The sequence below is a fragment of the Podarcis vaucheri genome (assembly GCF_965113315.1).
Source record: "Podarcis vaucheri genome assembly, chromosome: 5".
Taxonomy (NCBI): Eukaryota; Metazoa; Chordata; class Lepidosauria; order Squamata; family Lacertidae; genus Podarcis; species Podarcis vaucheri.
In genome coordinates this window covers 37,966,096-37,985,029 of record NC_138763.1, presented here as the reverse complement: position 1 = coordinate 37,985,029, position 18,934 = coordinate 37,966,096, and the positions used below count along the sequence as shown (strand labels likewise).

Sequence of the window (18,934 nt, the reverse complement as noted above, 5' to 3'; positions counted from 1 at the left end):
GTGGTGACGCCAAGCCGTTGTCATGGTGACGAGTTGGCTGCTGGCGCGCGTGCGCCACGCTTGCGGCTGCTGCCGATGCAGAGGAAAGTAAGAAGCAGTGAGGTACTTGGGGCCTCGGAAGAAGGGAGGAGCGCGGTGCGTGCGCAGGCCGGGCAGAGACCGGGACTCGGTTTCTCCTTCGCCTGCCTTAGTCGCCCTGCTCGCCTTTGGAAACACGCTGTTTTTAAAAGCTGAGGCGCTGAACGGGGTCTGAGAGGGATCCTCTCCTAGGTGGCGAAATACGAGTTTCGCTATTCAGTGGACAGTGCCACTCAAGCATGCCGTTGTGAAGCCACTGGCAGTTTTTAATATCTGAAGTGGGATCCTGTTTCATAAGCGGTTTTAAACTTCTCGGTCCATTTAAACACCGCTAACGTGTCTCAATGGCTGATCAAAATAAAAAGCTGGCTCACTGGGCATGAATAAATGTGGTGTCTTCTGACTGAGCCTACAGCAGGATGTCTTACGTGGCAAAGAAGTGCGGCATCAAATTAAACCCTCCCTCTATTGTTTTAATCTATGAAGATCAGCTCAGGCATAATATTCGCAAGCGCATCATGCCTATTCGGAATTTCTCCAAGTTCTCAGGTATAGCATGCTTATTTTTCTAACCTATCGCTGGTCCCTTCCCCAAATGGGCAAGTTCAGATACTGCTGCCACCACAGGAGTTTGTCTAACTCTAGCACAACCTTCACCAAACTGGTGCTGTCCAGATGTTTTGAACTACACTTCCCATCAGCTCCAATGAGTGGCTGTTGGCTAAGGCTGATGGGAGTTGTAGTCCAAAACTTCTGGAGGGAACCAGGTTGATGAAGCCTGATCTAGCAGCTCAGCATTGGAGATGGTGGACAATCCAATATGCAAGGGCAAAGGAATAATTCCTTAAGCACAGGTGGGAATACTGGCAACCTGTAAACTATACATTGTTTAGTTATCATTGAATGCATGTCACCACATTCAGGATTGTGTTTGAGAAAGGTACTGCTTCAGCCATTTAGTTCTTAAGTTTTGATGCATTTTATAGTGGAATTTGGCTTTTCACTCCACAGAGGACTGCAGGTGTTTTGTATACAGTGGTACCTCGGGATGCGAACGGGATCCATTCCGGAGCCCCGTTCGCATCCCAAAGCGAACGTAACCTGTGTCCGCGCATCTGCACGTGTGTGGGTCATGTTTTGGCGCTTCTGCGCATGCACGTGACGTCATTTTGAAGGTCTGCGCATGCGCGCATGATGAAATCCGGAAGTAACAAGCTCCATTACTTCTGGGTCGCTGCAGAGCACAACCCGAAAATGCTTAACCCGAAGTGTATTCATCCCAAGGTATGACCGTATATATATAGTCCGCATCTCCCTCTGTTCTTCACAAATAGATGTGAAAGAGGTGGGAAATAGTCCTCAGAGACATGTATTTCCGGATTAACTTTAGGAAAAACATTTTAAAATGCATATTTACAAATAAACAAAATTATGATTTTTTGTTACCTGGACTTTTTGTCTTTTCATTGGTGCAGATTGCAGCAGGGCAGCAGAACAGCTAAAGAATAATCCTCGGCACAAGACTTATTTAGAAGGTGTCTCCATGGAACAGCTACAAAAATTACACAATTTGCTGAGATGCCAGTTGGGGGGACAAAATCTGACTCAGGGTCTGGAGCAAATTCAGCGGGAAGAAACAATTGACCCAGAAGAGGACCTGAACAAACTAGATGACAAGGAGCTAGCCAAAAGGAAAGAAATTATGGATGCATTGTTTGAAAAGAACAGGAAAAAGAAAGATGACCCTGATTTTGTCTACAACGTAGAGGTGAAGTTCCCACAAGAAGAGCTTGAAGCCTGTGAGTGGGATGATGAATCAGATGATGAGTTTTGATCCATAATCAAGCCACGGATTGATGAGTCTTCTCATATTGGGAATATATATCTCATGCCCCTTCATATTTTAGCAACCAAACTTGAGTAATCAATCAGCTGCTACATTTTATACTGTGAAATTAGATAAAGACATTTTTTTAAAAAATGTAAACATGTTAATGAAAAAGTGTTCGGAGGTGCTTGATGAAAAAGATACAACCAGACTCAAAAGAGTTTTATATAGACTGTATGCTAGTTCTTAGCCGTTGTAAATAAAACAATGGATCTACTTCAGTACTTCACACTGCAGCATTAACTTTGCAAAAAAATTAACTCTGCAAGTAATCGATGTCTTATTTATTGTTTTGCAATGTTGTTTAATTACCAGAGGTGCCAGTTTGTCCGTTGAACTTCCAAACTTTCAGTTACCTCTCTATTTTTTTTAAATGCATCAGAATATGAGCTACAATATTTGATAGTTTAATATTACTGTTTCACACTGAAGTGATACCGGTTTTTTTTGTGTGTGTTTTTTTAAAGAATTGCTTTTGGGGAATCACAGTGAAACCATTTATGTTTACGTATGCAGGGCTGTGTTGAAACTAATGCTCTTAAGTTATTGTTAACATGGGGTTTTTGGGGTGTGATAAATAATGATTTAGAAGTCAAATTAACGAGCAGTCCTAAAGCCAGCTGAGAGGCCATTAGAAACATCAAGCAGCATTCTGCTAGCAAAGAGGGAGTCCTTACTACACTAGCGGAAAGCACTGCTAGCATATAAAAGTAATAGGGGAGGAAGCAGGAAAAAACCTGCTCTCCCCCTTTCTACCTTGATTGGAGCGAAGGAAGTGATTATTCCTTTGCCACAGAATCAAACAGGCACTAATTTAGGATTATTCTGTTTCAGTTAGTCTTTTATGTGGTGCTAATAATGGATGCTTTATTGTGATACTAAAATGGTATGCTTTCTATTTCCATTTTTATGTAGTCAGACCTGAAGAAATAACTGTCCAATAAAGTAATTTTGAAAAACTGAAAGAGTCAGTAACGTTGACAGAATTAAATGATGTCTGATAACAAGAACGACAGGTGTATGAAATCATGGCAACAATAGACTGCTTTTTAGAAAAGGTTCTTGAGTCTGCCTAAAGAATGTGTTAGCCACTGTATTTTTTTTCTAAGGGCCCTGCAGGTGGGCTACTGAATAGTGTAATAAATGTGCACTAGTTTTCCCTTCTCAGTTTCACCTCAATAGCTGGGAGTCCAGCTAAAACAATGTGAAACTGAAAAGGTACTTCTGATGCTTCACCACTGCAGTTCTCTTGTTTATTGACCCTGTTGTGGGTCCCATTCTGTAGAATTTTAACCCAGTTTGGGAATGGGTATGTGTATGTGAGTTGGGCTCAGAGAATACATAAAGACACACACACACACACACACACACACACATATATATATATATATATATACACACACACACACACACACACACATTCAAATTAAAAAATGTACCCCAAGACACATGTATGCAAACAATAAATTTCAAACATATATAAAATTTGGTCTCCAGAGGGCAATGTTTTATTACTTAACTACTCACATTTGGCAAATTTCTTCACTTTTCAGAACATTTAAAAGTATCTCTCCAGGCACAGAGTAGCTTAGGAATAATTTGTATTGCTCCTTGGACACTGTACACTCTCTAGTGTTTGGAAAAGTATTAAAACTGATTAATTGGAAATTTTTTTTATTATTTACTTGACAGGAGGCCTTTTCCAGTAAGACATATACTTGTGATAGAAAGTTTCTTTGTGAAGTCAATTACATTCTAATTACAACATGATAAAAGAAATGAACACTAGATGCTGGACCTCCTTTTTAATTATAAAAAGAGGGAATGTCAGCTGCCTTCCTATTTTATGAGGCCAAAGTTTAAGTTATATTTAAAATGTCTAATAGCCCAATCAGAAGAAAGACAAAGAGATACAGTATCGTGAAAGATTATTATTATCCCAATGTATGTATTGCAGTTACAGTCTTCAAGGGCATCCCTTGCATGTACTTCATTGAGATTGTTTTTCCAAACCCAGATGTTTAAATTTTGGAACACCATCCAATCAGCATGCAGCAATGGTCAGATGTGTTCCCACTTGGTCGGCCAGCCACAGAATTCCTAGGCTGTACTCAGATGAGGAATAAATGGAAGCAGGGTGTGAGGATATAACCTGCTCAGCAAATTATCACCACAAACGCAAAATGTGTTAACAAGCTTCTATACCTACAGTGATTGTAGATGTATAATATGTTACTTTTTAATATTAAAAAATTGACTTTTCTGCAGTAAGGGGAAATTAATTGTAAAAGATGTGCCAGCTGGCTGTTTGATGATGGTGTGTGGATGCTGCCAAAAATTGCATGCATAAAGAGTACCAATTTCTCAGTAAGCTGCAATCTATAGACTCCTTTCCCCAAAAATATTTGCAGCACAAATCCCGTTGTTTAGAGTAGGGACCTATGAATCTGCCAGTTTCAGTTGTCTTAAGTTTCTCATTTTTCCAAACTTAAATTCAGTTCTCTACATTTCCACAGCAGTTTGAGATTTCTTCCTTTAAAAAAAAGATCATGAACACTTACCAGCATTTTAGTGCACGTTTCTCCTAATACACACATTTTTGGAAGCAATTACCCATTACATAATGCAGTTATAGATGTTATTTTGACTCATAAATAGATTTTTAGGTACATTTCCCCCTAATATATGCATTTTTTCCATATTTGGTTGGAGAACTGCATCACAAAATTTGGAGAAGTGTGAATTTCATAAGATAGTTGTGTTTTGCTTTGCATATTGGTTGAAATAGTTTTTCATGAAATTACAAACAAATTCTCCATCAGTTCAGAGCAGCAAGAAACTGACACGAGGGCAGCAATGAAGCAGAAACTGGAGATAAGAGGATGCGGAGTGGAATGGAAGGAGGAATTAAGGAAGCAAATGGTCCAGATAAGGGATGCTTATAAGACCATCCAAGAGGCCTAGGAATAGGATGCAGGTAACAAAAGTCAGAGAGAATGACTGGGAGAAGCAAACTGGGGGGGGGGTGGAGTTTAACTCTATCTGCAGTTATCCTGACAAAACTATCTTTGCGTTTCAAGGGAGGCTCCCATTGCTGCCAATTAATGCATTCACACAATTAACAGGGCATCTAGTTTGCTCCTAAGCCAGCAGGCAAAGGCTGGGATGAAGGAAAGGGAAAGGAGGGAGATCAGAGCTGACTGAGAACACAAAGGGGAAGCTTGGGCTGGCATTCAACCTACTCACTCCTACAGCCCACATTATTGGCTATATTTCCCTATGCATTCCCATCATTTGGAGTGCATTGCACTAGTGGCTAGAGGGTGGGACATGGGTATAAGTGTGGGAAAACAATTGTTTTAGGAATTGGGTGCTGATAGGCATCTCTATATCACATTACAGAACTATCGAAGGATTTTGTGGAATCCTCATCTATGAAAGCGTTTGGGGCGGGGGAAACTAGGCTGATCAAAAGCAGCCACAAATCATTTGGGATAAATCAATCTGTCTGTGAAACAGATGAAATGGAGGGGGATTTGCCAGTTGAGCCACATTCTTTAATGGTATTTTAAACCTTGATTGATTGATTGATTGATTGTGCACTCCTTTTCCTTGAGGCACTCCAATCTCTGTTCCATGCCCCTCCTCTCACAAAGATTCTAGAAATCGACCACATAAAACACCAGCAAGCAAACTTGTGGCAGAAAGAAAGTGCAGCAACATTGTGCGGCAGAAGGGAAAAGCCACTGAAAGAGCATGTAAAGAAGCATTGAGGTAAAGGCAGCTGGAGTCTAGCCAAATACACGAGGGTAAGCTCAGCTGGCTGAATATTGTTGTTGCACAAACCAGGGCAATGCACTGATGTGGCCCACACTGTAGACTCATGTTGAAAACCTAGACTCCATATCTGGGTTGCATTCGTACCAAGCATTTAAAGTGCACGACTCCCCCTCCCAAACTATGTGGGGAACTATAGTTCATTACGGGGGCTGGGAACTGTAGCTCTGTGAGAAGTAAACTACAGTTCCAAGAATTCTTTGGGCGAAAGTCATGTGCTTTAAATGCATGGGTTATCAGCTGATCATCAGGGCCTCTGTGCACAGTGCCGTGCAAGAACAGCTCGCCTGACACCGCTGCAGCATCAAGTGATTGGCAGGTGTGGGAGACAAGGGTGGGACCTGCCAGTTGGATCCAGTCCCGCCCCTGCGATCTAGAGGACTGTAGGAAACTGGAGGTGGTAATAGAAAGGCATGTTAAGGCTGTTAAGTAACTCTGTGAGGGGAAAACTACAGCGCCCAGAATTCTTTGGGAAAGAACAAATGTGTTTTGAGTGTACTTTATAGTGTGTACACAGCCTTGAAGTCAAACATGTGGAGCAACTTCACTGAAAAGTGCTGTGTTTGAGGCTAGCAGAAAATTGTGCCCGGGGTGGTTGACTGGTGGTGCCTCATTCACACATGAAGGCTTTCAGTGTGCTGACCTCTAGGCTCAAAAAGTTCAAAGGGACTCAAAGGCTAGCCAATCTAGACCAGCTCCTTGTCAAAAACCTGGGCCATCCCACTCACTAGCCCCCTCAGGTTTCAGTCTGAGCCACAAGCTTGGGACATGAGCCCAGGCCTTCAGATGATTCAGCTCCTGCCTCCACAGAACTTCTTTTAGCTTTCCTTGCAACTGATGTGGTTTCTCCATCGGTGTACTTTGATCAGATAAAAAGCGAAGTTAATTCCTTTTTCTCCCTAACCACCTACCAGTTTTCTGTTGGGCAACGCCCGATCCCGATTCTGCTAACCACATCCTGAACTGAGTAGTTTTTTTCCCTCTAACAAAAGCAGAACCAGTTAATCTTCACTGATCGTACTACAGAGGAAGCTAAGACATCTGCCTAATACAGGAAAAGAGGCACAGTCATTTCTGGCATCTCCCAGCACACGAAAATAACAGGGCGTCTTGTACCACCATACTCAGTTTGGGGAGAGCAACGATGAAAACATTTGGAGGAACAGATGCCAGCAATTGCAGTCTATCTCCTTTTCAAGGCACCTTTTGCAGTTTATTAAAAGTTTTAATTAACCTAACCAATCCAACAGTTAAACATTGCAACCATAATGTTTCTATATCCAGGAGTCTGACTTGGCTCCCACAAAGAATTATTTTCCTGGCACTCCCAAGACCCCATCCATTTTTGTAGTGGCAGAAAAATGAGAAGAGAATAAAGTTGGCATGGTGCTGTGCTGGACAAAGATAATTAAATCTCTCTCTCCAGATGTTTGGTGGGGGGCTGCTTGTCAGACTTTGTGTGTCTGTGTCCTATATGGTTGGGCCTGCGTATGTGCAAGAGTATTCATGCAATCGTGTGGGGTGACTACATCCATCACTGGCATATGACCACTACTGGTCAAGGCTGAATGTGTCTCTCAGGCCAAAAATATTTAGCCACTCCTGCCTTAGAATTTATTCACTATTTACCCTGCACGTAAAACAAGTAAGTCTCAGTCACAGTAGCCTAGTAGCGCTGCCTTGAAGACTGTGCTAATTATGCATGACTTTTCACAGGAAACAATATTCTTCTTCATGAGGTAAGTGAAGTGGACAGCTCTGCACATAATATTTAGGTTGCACTACCTCGTGATTGACATGAGGCGAAGTGAAACGCAAGCATCTGGAACTGTCCTGTTCTTTCATTTGAACTGTGCATTACTTATTGGTAACTGAAACCTGACCCTACGTTTCAGAACGAAAAGTCGACCAAGATGCACCCACACATCTGCAGGGTGTGCAGGCATCAGATTCAGAACATAGCCTGAGGTTTTCGCAGCATGTGGTTTTCCTGCCTGTAAACCTCTACCACAGGGACGCCTCAAACAGCTAGCGCTGATCCACATACATACCAAAAACAAGCTGCTTACTAAGAGAATGCCAGTTTCCTCTGGTACAGCAGCCCTGCTCTTGCCTTGTGGCACCCACTTCCATTACATTGTTTTTACTGCTGTCATTAGGATCACGTCTATACCTTGAATTTAAATCACATTTACACCATTTAAACAGTCATGGCTTCCCCTAAAGAATTATGGGAATCTCAGACCACACATTAGTACAATTTGTCAAAGGTCTCCTAACAACTTTAGTAGGCCACACATTTTACACAGCAAGTGGGGAATGAACTAGAAACCTTTAAAAAAGAAAAAATAAATTCTGAAGGATCTTCAGATGTTGCCAATCTCTTTGTGAACTGATGCATTTTTGCTATTGACGATGTTATCATGACCACCCTGACTTAATGCTCTGAGGGCCAAGCCAGACATACAGGGCCACCGTGTCTATGCTGAAATGTGTTTGCCCCACTCACATATCAAATGGGTGTGTCTACTCTTTACACAAAACGAAATAGGCTCTTACCCCACTGCACTTTGTAGCTCACTTCTGGCTTGAGAGATTAGTCAAAGGGGATGGACCACTGCACTGGAGCACAGCATGGTAAGGGGACGAAGGGGTCCAGATTTTGCTCTGTTCTCCCCTTGCCCTTCTTTATGTGTGCAACCATAGCAATTTCAGCTAATGATCAAACAGCTGTCTTGGAGCATGTAGGCAGCAAGATGCTTGCATTGCCACCTGCATCTCTAGTCCAACACAACACTTGGGGGTCAGTTGGAGTAAGAGGTGCCAGGTTGGTAATCATTTCATATAGTCTTCTACATGCCATTCACATCTGCAGCGAAGTTATGGCTTCCTTATACTGCACCATCTCATTTTATGAATTGCACCTCCTCCACATGTTGGGAAGCTGTGCTGTAGCCAACACTGCTGAGATGGCCTTGGAATGCCCCTCAGTGTTCCCTCCAACATTAGGTCTGTCATATGAGTATTTCAACTGGCATGGGGATAAAGCCCACAAATGGGGGTAGGGGTAGGGGAAGTGTTCCTCCTGAAAGGAAAAAAAATTAGTTAGTGCTTGGCCAAGAAGTTACACCTGTTTGGGAGCTGCATTTATTCAAACATCATGATTGGTTCCCAACATCAGTCCCTTTCACTTGTCTTTCATGTTTATAAAGGCCTTTTTCTTCCTATTGTGAACATTAAACAGGATTACTATCTTGCATTTGTCTTTGCACAGAACTGTGTGCTATGCCATCCCTGCCAACTACATACGAGGACACTTTATTACACACATTGGGCAGCTCCATATAAAGCATTGCCACACACCTTTGGCTTCCTGGAGCCCCATTCATGGATGCATTATCACCCAATAGGATTTCCCAGTCCTACCTATGCCCATTCTGGAGGGTCCGAGTGGCTGTTTTCTTCACACCATCCCAGAGTCAATAAGGGCTGGACCTTCCGTACCTGCTTTTCACCATTTGAAGAATTCGTTGCCTGAAAGTCAGAAAGATGATAACAAAGGCAACTAGCAGGGCCAAACAGGTAGGAAGAACAAGGACCAGATGCAGCAGGGTCATATCTGCCGTTAGCCACTTGCAATTCTGGATGACTGATTCAGGCAAATTTGCTACACGGATGAACTTAGAGGAAAAGTTGCAAGTGACTTGATTCCAGTCTAGAATGCGTACAGTGTCACTGTCATGCAGGGCATCCCACCAACCCAGCTGGCAGCAGTCATAAGGATTCTGGCTGAGGTAGATCTCATGTAAGCTCTTTCCAAGCTTCTGCATGGCATGCTGAGGTAAGGCATGGAGACGATTTCTCCTTAGATCCAGAATTTGCAGTTCCAGGCCTGCTAAAGATTCAGGGAAGGTAGCCAGAGAATTTTCAGACAGATTTAGGTTTACCAGCTTCTGAAAAGCAGAGAAGTCCATATTTGTCCTTGCAGCAGAAAGTCCAGTGTTCCTAAGATAGAGCACCTGCAGTGATTGTGCAACATCTTTCAGAGGTCCTAAGCCATCAAGTAGCGACCTGGGATTGTCAGAAAGGTCTAAGTGTGCTATAGAAGTCCCCTGAAAGATGTGGGTGTCCAGTATTTCTAGGTCACAGCCAGACAAGAAAAGATTCCTTATGGAGCCAGCATTACTGATATCTATGCAACTGGAACTTCCAGCAGCATGTGAGGCACAAAGCATTATAGGGTTTTTACTGAGGTCAAGTGTAGTGATCTTTGTTGTGTGAGTAAAGATTTTAGCAGGCAAGCCACGCAGTCTGTTGGTGCTCAGACTCAATGTTCTGAGGTTGGCTAAGCTGCTTCTATGGTCCAAGTTCATCTGCAGATCCTGAAGTTGGTTGTAGCTGAGATCCAAGTCAACGAGAGTGCTTAGCAGGTCACTCTCCTGTATCTGTAATGTCTCTAAGCAGTTGTGGTTGAGGTTCAGATGAGCAAGGGAAGACATGCCTTCAAAAAACCTTTCTGGAAGGTACCAGAGCTGGTTCCAACTCATGTCTAGGAACTGCAGGGAAGAGAGGTTGCTATGATGGTTTTCGGCCCAGAGGTCAAGGGTGGTGATGTTGGTGATGTTGCCATCCAGGAATAACAGTTGCACTGTGCCCTCTGAGTCATTGAAAATATTGTTGTAGAAGTTCAATTGGTTGTGCATCAGCAGCAGAGTTCTCAGTTTATTTTGCTTGGGCAACAGCGGGAAGAAGAGGAGCTGGTTGTAGGAAAGATCTAGTGTTTCTAGTTCAAAGGCAGCATCATTCTCTGCAGCCAAGAACCACTCGATTTGATTGTTGCTGACATTTAGCATCCGGAGTTGGGTCAGGTCAAACTCCACCATGCAAGGAATGTAGTTGTAGGCCAGATTAAGCTGCTGTAGCCATTGCAAACCATCAAAGGCGCCAGTCTCAATCTCAAATATGTAGTTGTGCTGCAAATCTAGGTGCTGCAGCCTGGGCAGATTTTTTAAGTGAGAGTCATCCAGCCTCATGATGGAGTTCCAGGCCAATGACAAAGATTCTAGAGAGGACAAATCCTGGATCAAGGTGGCCATCATATCTTCATTGAGCAGATTTCCAGATAGGTCCAGCTTCCTCAGGGCAGGCAAAGTCCCCAGAGCAGCTGCTGTGGCAGAATAGTTCACAGAGAGGGCATTGGTGGCCAGAGATAGACTACTGAGGCTCCTGGTGCCAAGGAAAGCCCCAGGCTCAATGAGCTCCAACCCATTCTCACACAGACTGAGGCTCTGCAGGACTTGATACCTTACTAAAGATGCATTCTTTAGGGTCTGTATAACATTTGCATCCAGGAAGAGCTCCATTGTTCCAGGAGGCAAGTCTTGCGAGACAGAGCTCAGCCTCCTGCCTTTGCAGTCTGCAGTTCTCTCTTCCTGCAGCAGAAAAAGAAAGAGACGTATGGGACAAAAAAAGGTGGGCCCAGCTACTAAAGCCATACTGCACTTCAAATGAGCACAGTAACCAAAGGGCTTAACTCAAGCCCTGTAGATTCTAAGTTAAAATGCTAGGGACTGAGCACATATTTGGCATGTAAAAGATCACAGGTTCAGTCCCTGACATATCCTGTGAAGTATCTCACGGAGCTGGGAGAGATCTTTGCCCGATATCTTGGAGAGTTCCTGCCAGTTGGTGTGGACAATATCAGGCAAAGATAGTTTAATGGATAAAACACTTTGACAGTAAATGTTTTCCATATCAATATTTTCAGAGCTGTATGTGCCCTGCACTCAAAACAAAACAGAATCTTCATTATGGTAACCCACCCAAATTTGCACAAAGAAAAACAAATTCTGGGAACTAATATTCATGATACAAATTTGCACATTTAATCTAAAAAGGAAGGAGCTCTGATGTTTGTGGCAACACTGAAACCTGTCTCCTAACCATAGAAAATCTCATTCAAGCCATGCTTCTAAATTTCTACCAGACATTACCCACCTTTCAACCCTACCTTACTTTCTCCATGGACTAGAAATCTTCTCTTTTAGAAATGAAAGCCGAGAGTCTCAAGTTCTGTAGTCAGAACCGATTCTACCTTTTTTTCTTTGCCCATGCAGAATTTCTGAATATGCAACAATCCTGACTTGTGATCTTTTAGAAACATTTCTAAGGATGATCTGGACGACTGCAGAGCCAGTTATAAAGTGACAAGTCTTTGCTTTCAAACAATACCGCCCGTCATGAACAGCACAAAGCAATCTAAGGTATCTGCTTTTTTGTGCCTATGGACAAACTACCAAAGAGAACATTTCTGCTACTTCGTTTATTGGAAACTCTATGGCCCTGCAAGAATTAGATTTTTCTCTCTCTTTCTGAATAACCATGCAAGTTTGAATGGTGTGGAAAAAGTGATCAAGCTATTATCAGATTATGGGAAATTTGTAACCCTTGCTCTGCTACTAGGCCCGTCTTTAGCATATGCGCCGCCAGGGTGCAAAGATCCACCCAGCACCCCCAAATTTAGTTTAGCTGCCCCCAGATTTGGCAGGGGGCAACTCAAAGTTGTTAAGCTTTTTTGGGGAGGGAAATCACTCACCTGTAACAACGACACAGCAGAAATAACTGCTTGTTTTTTCATAATGCCAGGTAGTAACAGAGCGACGGAGCAGGGGGGCAGGGACTTTCGCTCCATTGCTTTTCACTGCCACTGGTAGAGAGGGTCCGATGTATAGTAGGTATACATTTGGTGCACCCCCGAATACATTTGGTGCCCCCCAGAATTTGGAACCCAGGTGCACCGCACGCCTTACACCCCCGGGTTAAGACAGCCCTGTCTGCTAATGTAGCAGAAGAAATCAGGTGTAGATTCAACCCAGCAATTTCTTGTGATTCTTAATATTGTTGAGGCTTAGTGGGGGAACAGAGGTTGCCAGGGCAATGCAGACGTGATCTGTGACACATATTTACACCTAGAGCCACCAGAGCGGCTGGGGCACCCTACTCAGATGGGTGGGGTGCAAATAATAAAAGTTTTATTCATTATTATTAATTAGCTGTTGCTGTTGTTGTTAAAACATAGAAAGATCAATCATTAAATACAATTAAACATTGATAGAATTAAAACTATATACATATATAAAATCTATAGCAATAATTACAATAAAAACAGGATAATATTGGGTTGTATCCAATAAAGTTGTCCAGTTGGCACAAGGACTTTTAGATGCACAACGGGAATTCTTCTCACTGCATGTCCCCCATGCCTCCAAAATCTTCTTGGAGGGTTGGGGAAACCGCCAGAACAGATTTATGGGATAGGTAGGGAGCATGCAGGGAGAAAAGAGGGAGAAGAAGTCCTTTTTGCACAGGTGGAAGTCCTAGTACTAATGGGAAAAGCTTGGTGGATACAACCCATTGTCATTTGTGGACCCCTGGAGTTGCTGACACATGGTTCAAAATAAACGAAGAAAAGAAAGCTGATAGAAGACAGACTCACCAGTCTGCAAAGGCTGTGATAGGCTGCAGGTTTGCTTCCCCATCCTGTATCTAGGAAAGCTATCCACACAAAGATACTCAGGGCTATTAGTGCCATTTCAACAGCAGGACTCCTGCAAAGAGACACAAAGCAGGGCAAATATACCAGTATGTTTTAAAAGGCAGTATTGACAGTTTATTGTATTTTGTATTACAGAAAGAACCAGATGCTTACTAGAAAGCAGACATCCCAAGGCTTCTTCCACGCAATTTATGCCATATGCGTATTTGTTCTCAAACTTTTCATACACCAAAATCTGTTAATTTATTTGTGCGACGCACCTGCCTTCCCCACATCTGACCCTCTGGTGTGCAAGCACACTTTTCAGATCACATTGGCTATTCTTAATTAGTTTTTGTGTACAAGTGGGCAGGTGCTTGCTTTGATCAGGAATGACTGCAAAGGCCCATAGGCGCCGACTCCATGGGGCCTGAGGGGGCCCGAGCCCCCTCAAAAATTCGTTTGGGGGGGCTCTGCCCCCCAATAATCTCCGGCGCCCCTCCAGCAAAACGCCATCGCCGCCCCTCCCCCAGCCCAAAATGCACAGGGTCGGGCTGCATGCCTCCTGCTCTCCCTCCCGAGCAAAAGCTCCATCCAATTTCCTTTGGAGCTGATTAATAGGCGCAGCACACTCTCCCCTATTCGCTCACGAGGAGGCGGCGGCACTTTATTTGCATATTCATGAGCTTATTTATTATTCATGAGCTTTCATTTATTATTCATTATTTATTATTCATGGGCTCCCCCAATATTTTTTATAAGTCGGCGCCCCTGCAAAGGCCCTTCCTTATAAACCATGAGTTGCCAATGTGGCGCCCATGTCACACAAGCACATGCAGAGACCTTCCCTGGTGCCTAGGAGCCCCTACCCTGCCTCTTCTCCTTGGGTTTGGAAGGAATCTTGTATTGTAGCCAGCAGAAGACATTTTAGAAACCTAATTGCTGGTGGGGAGTGAGTGAATGAGTGTTGGTTGCAGTGGGTGTGGAGTTGTGGTATGTGCATGGTGCCCACAGGCCCAGAAAGATTAACCATAAACAGCTTGGGGCTGGAACATTAATTTTAAAGAAGGCTGTATACCCGTGGCTATTTATTTCGGCTCCAGTACATTCCCACTGTTGTCATTTGAACCTGAGTACACATAACGCTAGCCACAACCCATTTGCCTCCTGTAGCTTCTTGAGAAACACTGTTGTTTTCCCCCAAACCAGCTTCCATCCGATTTGAAAACATAAGCCGCGGCTAAGCTAAGGTGTGCACATTTGAGACAGCAATTGCACATGCGCAAGTAGGTGGAAGCTTTACCAAATACAGTGGTACCTCGGGTTACATACACTTCAGGTTACATATGCTTCAAGTTACAGACTCTGCTAACCCAGAAATAGTGCTTCAGGTTAAGAACTTTGCTTCAGGATAAGAACAGAAATCGTGCTCAGGTGGCGCGGCGGCAGCAGGAGGCCCCATTAGCTAAAGTGGTGCTTCAGGTTAAGAACAGTTTCAGGTTAAGAACAGGCCTCCAGAACAAATTAAGTACTTAACCCAAGGTACCACTGTACAAGTTTGGCATGGGGAAACAAATCAGGTAATGTGCATCTGGTGTGTACCACAATGTAAGAAAGCACTCGAAGCACAGCAGGGGGAAATGACCTCACTACATTTTAAGCCGCTAATGTGTGCGTAACCCAAGTTAAAGGTGATTTGAAGGAGCCTTCCCTTCCCAATGTTATGCAGACCAGCATCAACACCCACTATTCTAAGGCATTTGCTGGGGCCCATGTGCTGCTACCGCCACCAGCAAAGTTTGCAAATATGGGGGGGGGGGCTGATTGGGGCAGCAGCAGCACCATGGCCAGAGGAAGCAGAGTGACATAGCAGCAGGTTCTGGGCAACAGGTCCTGTCAGCACTGGGTGCTACTAAGGGCAGCCTGCCCAGCTTCTCCCCAAATCTGAAGCTGGGTCTGATGTAAGGTAAAGGTAAAGGGACCCCTGACCATTAGGTCCAGTCGTGACCGACTCTGGGGTTGTGGCACTCATCTCACTTTACTGGCTGAGGAAGCTGGTGTACAGTTTTTGGGTCATGAGGCCAGCATGACTAAGCCACTTCTGGCCAACCACCTATTTATCTACTTGCACTTACATGCTTTCGAACTGCTAGGTTGGCAGGAGCACGGACCGAGCAACCGGAGCTCACCCCATCGCGGGGATCTGAACCGCCGATCTTCTGATTGGCAAGTCCTAGGCTCTGTGGTTTAACCCACAGTGCCATCCGCGTCCCTTGGGTCTGATGATGTGCACATATATTTTGACTAGCCAGCTGTCACTTCTGTTCAAGTGCGTTTTGCAAAACCTGTTTACTAAAGGCAAAAGTGGGGCACATTCTGTGAACGCTTAGCTCTCTGGAAATGATCTTGCCCCCAAGTGGAAGCGTAGGGCCAAACCCCATTTGACATTAGAGATCCATGATTGGGTTTGACATGTTTAATTTTACAGAAAGGTTGCTGTGGGTGGGTGGGTGCCTGGTGGATCAGAGCAGTGCTGCTGAGGGAGAGGGAATTAACCCTTTGTTCTCATCATACCATTTCCTCCATCATATTTGCCCCATTCCTGAAAGTACTCATAGTCCTCTAAGATGAAAAGCAAGACTGATTTTTAACCTAGTAAGGAGATTTATTTCTGAGACTATATATTAGTTAGGCATGAAGCTTTTTTAATTTTACAAAGTAGATTGACTGTCAAAGCAGGGATCCCCAACATACTTTCTCACCTTGCCAATGATTAGCGAAGTTATTGACCCCAAGTTCCTCCCCTGCTTAATGACTCTTTTTCTTTGCCATCACAAAGGCCTTTAAGGACTTCACTCACCATCTGTCCTGCCTTCTCAATTTGGTCCTTGCGCTCTCGATGCCCTGTAACTCTTCAAAGACGCTGAGTGGCAGATGCCTTGGAGTGAGACTGAAGAGTTCTCAGCAACCACCTCGCTGCCTAATCTCTCCTTCATATATCTTTTTTATGAAGCACCTCTGTATTACAGAACCCTCCATCGTGTACTCCCAGAACCACACCACATGGAACTGATACACGTTCTTGGTGAGCTCAACCACGCCGCAAAACGCCGACTGCCTTTTTGCAGTGTAGGTGTTCAGAATGAAACAGCAGCTGTTGAACGGTTCCTTTTGGTTACCATCACCCACCCACCCCCGCACCCCTTTTTCAGGCAAAGAATGGAGGCAAATCTTGAGGTTCTTACTCACCAGGGGTAGGAGCAATACGCTCAGGTCTGGGACGTTCATTCTGCTCCAGCCCGTGCCCTCTTTTCTTGCTGTATCTCTACAAATAATATTAAAATTAGCTGTTTGCCCTCTCACTTAATATCAGATTATTTTAGAACTTGCGGAAGGAACTAAGCAACGGAAACTGCAGTCACATGGATCACAGAGCCAGTTGCTTCACCCAGCAACCCCCAGCCAGAGCTCAGCAGTTGCACACTGAAAGGTCGAGGCTGTGCAAGCCACTCGAAAATGAGAAGGAGCTGAGAAGAAGGGAAATGAGAGGAAGGAAGCTGTGCAGGGCAAATCTTTGAAGCCATTAGCAACTGCTGTTTTGTTATCGATATAGAAAGAAAAATAAGAGTCCTGTGGCACTTAAAGACTAACAAATTCATTGCGGCATAAGGATTTGTGGACTAGGGACTACTTCTGCAGACAAAATTTTGCTGTAATACATTTTATGGCATAATAATTCATGTGCGAGGGCTACATGCACACCTTACATTTAAAGCACATTTAAAGAACACATGCCCCAATAATCCTAGGAACTGTAATTTGCCATGGGTGCTGAGAATTGTAGCTCTGGGAGGGATAAATTAGTTCTCAGGATTCTTTTGCGGGAGAGGGTAAATGTTTTTTCCAATATGTGGTGTGTTGCATGCAGCCTTTAAGGTGCAATCAGGCTCTTTGTTGTTTTTGTTCCTATCAGTGTTGGTTGGGAGGAGGACAAAAAGTGTTGCCAGAGTTCCAAAAACATCACTAGGTGGTGTCTCCAGGAAGCTGTAAAACCCCGACCAAAAGGAACGGTCCCTGTAATCATACACACCGTAAGTTGAATGTAGCCACTCTTTGAACATCAAGATGATGTTCCTCAGTGTGTATAGTAGAACCTGAAAAGTCACTACCTCTTCTTTTATTTTATTCAGATTTTGTCCCCAGGGATAAAATACACCAGCTAAGAATAGCGCAAGCATATTTTACAGAAACATTGCCACTTTTTCCCCCCTCAGCAAAATCCACAAAAGCAGATTCCTGATCCTTTCCCACTTGCTGCTTCTGTGGATTTTCCCAAGCAAAACACCATTCTTCATAGTTAAGAAGATTTGCAAGGATGTCCATCCCAGAGTACAAAATGGGAACCGAGACTCAGCCCTCAGAGAGAACGTGCCCATGAGAGAGTGACCTCCACCTACGGCAAACGTGAATTCAAGACAGAGTGAAATCCTAGCACCTCTCATTTAGAAATTAAGTTAGCGGAAGGGCCCACAAAGGAGGGGGGGTCAAAGGGTGTGAAGTACAGTGGTACCTCGGGTTAAGTACTTAATTCGTTCCGGAGGTCCGTACTTAACCTGAAACTGTTCTTAACCTGAAGCACCACTTTAGCTAATGGGGCCTCCTGCTGCTGCCGCACTGCCGGAGCACGATTTCTGTTCTCATCCTGAAGCAAAGTTTTTAACCTGAAGCACTATTTCTGGGTTAGCGGAGTCTGTAACCTGAAGCCTATGTAACCTGAAGCGTATGTAACCTGAAGCGTATGTAACCCGAGGTACCACTGTAGTTGTTTCAGAACATATGACCCAACCTAGTAAAGAGAGACACAGATAAGCATGACATGTTTGGCATTGCATAGTTTCCGTTTCTTAGCTTGATTAACAGAAGTAACTATTCTTATGAGCCTCCAAAGACTCATACCCTCTTCTTGGAATGGTGGCAAAGAGAATTGTGGTGAGGCAGCTGCAAGTACTCTTGAATGACGCAGATTATTTAAAACTGCTCCACTCTGGCTTCAGTCCTGGATATGGGACTGAGTTGGGCTTGGTCTCCCTGAGAATGGGACGAGAGGAGTGTGACCTTGCTCCGGCTTCTCCATCTGTTTTGGTACCATTCCCCATGGCATCCTCCTAGACCAGCTCTGTGGAGTTGGAATTAGGGGGCACTGTGTTATAGAGGGCCTGTTCTACCCCGCAGGAGAGTGTCCAGACAGTAGCACTGGGGTAGTTCTTTGGGGCTCTCTAGTGGTTAGTCTAGTGGGATGCTGCAGGATACTATTCTATCCTCAATGTTATTTAATATCTACATGAAGCCACTGGGAGAGGTCATTAGGAGGAGCTTTGGGGCAAGGTGCCTTGACTACACTGATGACACTCAGCCAGTGCCGGATTTATGTATAAGCTAAACAAGCTATAGGTTAGGGCCCCACTCTCTTAAAGGTAAAGGGACCCCTGACCATTAGGTCCAGTTGTGACCGATTCTGGGGTTGCGGCGCTCATCTCGCTTTATTGGTCGAGGGAGCCGGCATACAGCTTCCAGGTCATGTGGCCAGCATGACTAAG

General features: G+C 44.1%; 2 protein-coding genes across 7 annotated transcripts; one reads left to right on the top strand and one right to left on the bottom strand.

Moving 5' to 3' along the window:
- The first annotated feature begins 81 nt into the window (after positions 1 to 81).
- CEP19 (centrosomal protein 19) lies at positions 82 to 7,216 on the top strand. Of its 5 annotated transcripts, none has more exons than XM_082224824.1 (4): positions 82 to 627; positions 1,554 to 2,982; positions 4,789 to 4,943; positions 5,623 to 7,216. In XM_082224824.1, the coding sequence occupies exons 1-2, from the start codon at positions 498 to 500 to the stop codon at positions 1,910 to 1,912; spliced, it is 489 nt and encodes a 162-aa protein (XP_082080950.1). In that variant the 5' UTR covers positions 82 to 497; the 3' UTR covers positions 1,913 to 2,982; positions 4,789 to 4,943; positions 5,623 to 7,216. The 5 variants fall into 5 exon arrangements, with proteins under 5 accessions (XP_082080950.1, XP_082080951.1, XP_082080952.1 ...); XM_082224825.1 differs by having other exon boundaries at positions 4,789 to 5,740; positions 6,796 to 7,216; XM_082224826.1 differs by having other exon boundaries at positions 4,789 to 5,775; positions 6,799 to 7,216.
- Positions 7,217 to 8,936: 1,720 nt separating this feature from the next.
- Positions 8,937 to 17,102, bottom strand: NRROS (negative regulator of reactive oxygen species). Of its 2 annotated transcripts, none has more exons than XM_082224816.1 (3): positions 16,587 to 17,102; positions 13,299 to 13,410; positions 8,937 to 11,235 (listed from the first exon to the last, which is right to left on the bottom strand). In XM_082224816.1, exons 2-3 carry the CDS (start codon positions 13,392 to 13,394, stop codon positions 9,283 to 9,285), a joined length of 2,049 nt encoding a protein of 682 aa, XP_082080942.1. In that variant the 5' UTR covers positions 13,395 to 13,410; positions 16,587 to 17,102; the 3' UTR covers positions 8,937 to 9,282. The 2 variants fall into 2 exon arrangements, with proteins under 2 accessions (XP_082080942.1, XP_082080943.1); XM_082224817.1 differs by lacking the exon at positions 16,587 to 17,102 and adding an exon at positions 16,198 to 16,435.
- Between the last annotated feature and the right edge of the window lie 1,832 nt (positions 17,103 to 18,934).

Bases quoted from the DNA above. Each gene is read 5' to 3' on its own strand.
- CEP19 (XM_082224823.1), top strand. From the start codon at position 498: ATGTCTTACGTGGCAAAGAAGTGCGGCATCAAATTAAACCCTCCCTCT. The intron at 628-1,553 runs GTATAGCATGCT...TCATTGGTGCAG, and splicing joins GAATTTCTCCAAGTTCTCAG to ATTGCAGCAGGGCAGCAGAA.
- NRROS (XM_082224816.1), bottom strand. From the start codon at position 13,394: ATGGCACTAATAGCCCTGAGTATCTTTGTGTGGATAGCTTTCCTAGAT. The intron at 11,236-13,298 runs GTGAGTCTGTCT...TTTCTGCTGCAG, and splicing joins ATCACAGCCTTTGCAGACTG to GAAGAGAGAACTGCAGACTG.